Source organism: Rana temporaria, chromosome 4 (genome assembly GCF_905171775.1).
Source record: "Rana temporaria chromosome 4, aRanTem1.1, whole genome shotgun sequence".
Taxonomy (NCBI): Eukaryota; Metazoa; Chordata; class Amphibia; order Anura; family Ranidae; genus Rana; species Rana temporaria.
Window position 1 is genome coordinate 471,170,976 of NC_053492.1, and position 4,998 is coordinate 471,175,973.

The 4,998-nt window shown below is 51.2% G+C and overlaps 1 protein-coding gene across 1 annotated transcript in view; it reads right to left on the reverse strand.

Moving 5' to 3' along the window:
- NFKBIE (NFKB inhibitor epsilon) overlaps positions 1-4,748 on the reverse strand; it is a 46,275-nt gene extending 41,527 nt beyond the window's left edge. The window contains exons 1-2 of the mRNA XM_040351799.1: positions 4,582-4,748; positions 2,207-2,706 (exon numbers count right to left, since the gene is read on the reverse strand). Of these exons, the coding sequence (XP_040207733.1) occupies positions 2,207-2,682 (476 nt within the window). The 5' untranslated portion in view covers positions 2,683-2,706; positions 4,582-4,748. The remainder of the gene's footprint in view (positions 1-2,206; positions 2,707-4,581) is intronic.
- Positions 4,749-4,998: the final 250 nt, after the last annotated feature.

Here is a 4,998-nt window from a genome sequence, read left to right on the forward strand (position 1 = left end):
CACAATCTTTACCCAAGATTTCCTTGATTCTATGCGACAAGCGCAAAGCCGCTCAGAGCTGTCAAATATATAAATGATAAAAAAAGCTGGCAATGTTTATCAACATTCCTCAGAGATGCACTGTATCTCTCATATCTTTTAGATCAAAAAGGAATGCACTTTGGTCTGTAGATGAGGGAAGTTTAACCAATTAAAGACCAACATTTTCTGACATTTATTGCTTAAATAAAAAATCAAAAAAAATTAGGGCTGCAACTAACGATTATTTTAATAATCGATTAGTTGGCCGATTATTGGTTCGATTAATCGGATAATAGACAAAAAAAAAAATTTTTTAGCATTTTTTTGGGGCCAATTTGTTGTTGGGCAGATTACAAAACACAAATTGCCGCAAAAAACACATTACATGCTTTTCTGCAGCTTCTCCATTGAAGTCTATTGAACCAAAAAAAAATAAAAAATAGCACCGTTTTGCGTTAAAAACTCCTTGCCCTTTCCAAATACGCAGCAGTGGGAAAAATAAATCATGGATGTGAACGTGTCCCATAGGAAAAAATGTAAATGAACTGTAGTGGGTTTCTGCAAAAAGCACCAAAAAACAGAGGTGTGACCCCAGGCCTGAGATGTTTAGTAACATAATGGGGTTAAAAAAATAAAAAGAGCAAATAAACGCTACTGTAAGGGGTTCATTTTTTTACTGTGGGACAGTGAAAGTAATAATTACAGTAGCGATTAGCTTTTTTTGTACTATTTATAGTAATATAAATTATTATATTAGTACTAATTTTAGTTTTTTTAACCCCATTATGTTACTGGCCGATTAATCGATTATGAAAATTGTAATCGATTAATTTCATAATCGATTAGTTGTTTCGGCCCTAAAAAAAAAATTATACACACACACACACACACACACACACACACACACACACACACACACACTTTCTGCTAGAAAAATTACTTTGAATCGTCAAACATATATAGGGCTAGATTCAAGTAGCCCGCCGTAAGTTTGTGCGGGCGTAGAGTATGTTATTTACGCTACGCCGCCGCAACTTAGACGGGCAAGTGCAGTATTCACAAAGCACTTGCTCTGTAAGTTGCGGTGGCGTAGCGCAAATCAGCAGGCGTAAGCGCGCCAAATTCAAATTTTCAAAAGGTGGGCGTGTTTTATGTAAATAAAACATGACCCCGCGTAAATGACGTCTTTAACGAACGGCGCCTGCGCCGTTCGTGAAAGAATCCCAGTGCGCATGCTCGAAATTCCGCCGCAAATCGTCAATGCTTTCGACATGGACGTAATTTACGAAAAAAAGCCCTATTCGCAAACAACGTAAAAAAAATTCAAAATTTGACGCGGGAACGACGTCCATACTTAACATTGCGTACGCCTCATAGAAGCAGGAGCAACGTTACGCCGGAAAAGCCTTACGCAAACGACGTAAAAAATTTCGCCGGGCGCACGTACGTTTGTGAATCGGTGTATCTAGGTCATTTGCATATTCTACGCCGAAAACGACAGAAGCGCCACCTAGCGGCCAGCGTAAATATGCGCCCTAAGATACGACGGCGTAAGAGACTTACGCCAGTCGGATCTTAGGCTAATTCCGGCGTATCTTGCTTTCTGAATACAGAAAAAAGATACACCGGCGCAGCTTCGAATTTACGCGGCGAATCTATAGATACGCCAACGTACACCCTTGCTGAATCTAGCTCAATATTTTTTTTTTTTTTTTTTTTTAGCAGAGACCTTAGAGAAAAAAAAAATGGCGGTTGTTGCAATATATTATGTCATACTGTATTTGCGCAGCGGTACTTCAAATGCATTTTTTTGTGTGAAAAAAATAAATAAATCCCACACACACACACTTCAATGAATAAAAAAAATTAAAAAAAAGTTTTCCAAGTTTTTTTTTGTATAAATTTGAAAGATGTTACACCGCGAGAATCATGATTTTTTTTTTCTTGGAAGGAGACACACACACACACACACACACACACACACTAAATTTAGCCAGAATCATGCAGCTCTATAATAACAACCATATGTGACTGTTGGGGGGGAGACATTAGAGTGTAAGCTCCTCTGTTGCCCGGCTTCTTCAGCATTGGTTCTGCCTCCTCCCCGGGTCCCTGTGCCCTCCTATAGGAAGGAGCGACCATGTTTGGTGTAAAGGGAATACAGCCCCCCACCCACAGTACTCACGTGTCGCCCTCCTCTGACAGGTAGGTGAAGCTGTTGATGTGCTCGGTGCCTAGGCTCCCGGTGACCCCCCTAGGGGGAAGGCTGGCAGTCTGTGGGTTGGGCTCTGTGCCAATTGGGGGAGTGTCCTCTGTAAGGGGCACAGTGCCAGTCTGTGGAGCCCTCTCTGCCACCAGGATGTCCGGTTCCCCAATCAGAGTCCGTGGGGTGGGTTCGGTGCTCTCGGGGTGTCCAGTAGGGGGCAGGCTATCTGTGATGGAGGCGGATCCATAGGAGGAGTCTATACGCTCCGAGTCCTGAGCCTCAGCCTGCTGCTCCTTGGACTGGTGGTGGAGGGAGGAGGAGTCCGGATTGGAGGTTCCGGGATATCGGGAGAGACCTTCATCCTGCAGAGACTGCAGAGAGTCCGCCAGACCCGAGTCAAAGCGCACCTCTTCTGGGTGGAGTCCGAGCGTCTTCCCCTCCCAGTCCTCCGACATCGTCCAATCTCACGAGAGCGCCACCTAGAGGGAAGGGAAAGAGTCAGATGTCAGAGAGATGTATACTACTACATCAGATGGGCACGCACCCATCAACACACCCACCCCACACATCAGAAGGGCGCGCGTCTATCTTACCCACTATACCAGAGGGGGCGCGTACCCATCCCTACCCCCTACATCAGAGGGGCGCACCCATTAACACACCCTATATCAGGGGGGCGCACACCCATCACACACATCAGAAGGGCGTGCAGCTATCCCACCCACTACACCAGAGGGGGCGCGTACCCATTCCTACCCCCTACATCAGAGGGGCGCACCCATCAACACGCCCTACACCAGCGAGGACCCACCCCACACATCAGAAGGGCGCGCAGCTATCCCACCCACTATACCAGAGGGGGCGCGCACCCATCCCTACATCAGAGGGGCGCACCCATTAACACACCCTATATCAGGGGGGCACGCACCCATCACACACTACATCAGAGAGGGCGTACACCCACCCCACACATCAGAAGGGCGCGCAGCTATCCCACCCACTACACCAGAGGGGGAGCGCACCCACCCCTACATCAGAGGGGCAAACCCATCAACACACCCTACACCAGCGCGCACCCACCCCACACACCAGAAGGGCGCGCACCTATCTCACCCACTATACCAGAGGGGGCATGCACCCATCCCTACACATCAGAGGGGCACACCCATTAACACACCCTACATGAGAGGGGGCGCACACCCACCCCACACATCAGAAGGGCGCGCACCCATCTCACCCACTATACCAGAGGGGGCGCGCAGCCATCCCTACATCAGAGGGACGCACCCACCCCACACTAGCGCGCACCCACCCCACACATCAGAAGGGCGCGCAGCTATCCCACCCACTATACCAGAGGGGGCGCGCACCCATCCCTACATCAGAGGCGCGCACTCATCTCACCCACTATACCAGAGGGGGAGCGCACCCATCCTTACCCCCTACATCAGAGGGGCGCGCACCCATCACACACTACATCAGAGGGGGCGCGCACCCATCACACCCTACATCAGAGGGGGCGCGCACCCATCACACCCTACATCAGAGGGGGCGCGCACCCATCACACACTACATCAGAGGGGGCGCGCACCCATCACACCCTACATCAGAGGGGGCGCGCACCCATCACACACTACATCAGAGGGGGCGCGCACCCATCACACCCTACATCAGAGGGGGCGCGCACCCATCACACCCTACATCAGAGGGGGCGCGCACCCATCAACACACCCTACATGAGGGGGGCACGCACCCATCAACACACCCTACATGAGGGGGGCACGCACCCATCCCTACATCAGGGGGCGCAAACCCGTCAACACACCCTACCCCCACCTATTCCAACATCAGGGGGGCGCGCACCCATCCCTACCCCCTACATCAGGGGGCGCAAACCCGTACCCTACATCAGGGGGGCGCAAACCCATCAACACACCCTACCCCCCACCTATCCCAACATCAGAGGGGCGCGCACCCATCCCTACATCAGAGGGGGAGGGGCCAAGCACTGACGGTCCTGCCAGTAACACACTTCCTGTCCTCTATAGAGGAGAAGCAGCGTTGTCACCCTATGAGGGGGACTACAGAGCCCCTCCCCCACACCTGTCACATCGCTCAGCTGACATATATATGTGTATAGAACACCTCCCCTCCCCCATACACGGCCTACAACAGCCCCATCCGGAGGGTGTCCGAAACCCCGGGACTGACGGGGGAAGAACTGACACCGGACAGTGGCGGAGAAGAGGCCCCGACCCACACTGGGCACAGCGGGAGAACCTCACCGAGCAGGACACTGCCTGCTCCTTCCCGAACCCCCTCCTCCACACACCTGAGCGCGGCACCCCGCTCACCTCACAGCACGGAACCCCGAACTTTCCACAGCCAGCGCATCTCCCCCGTCCGCCAATCACAGCTCCGTTTACTCACGGTGACAGCCAATGACAAGCCGCTGTATATCCAGCCCCGTTTTCGTTTGCATCAACTAACCCCGTCCCCTTTTACGCTGACAGAACCCTTCCTTCACGTCCAACCTCAGCCCACTGCTTATTGGAGGACGTTCGCCACATGCCCCGCCCATAGGCCGCACACGGGGATTTCCTAGTTATACCCCTCCTACTTACTGAGTGTGACATATAATACGCCCAATCACAGGCTTCTTTTTTTTTTATCTAGTGCTAACCCCGCCCCTAAAAGCAATAGTAGATCCTATTGGCTACGCTTTATCACGTGCGAGCTCTGTGTACATTGCTGAGGCGGCGTTTGCCACC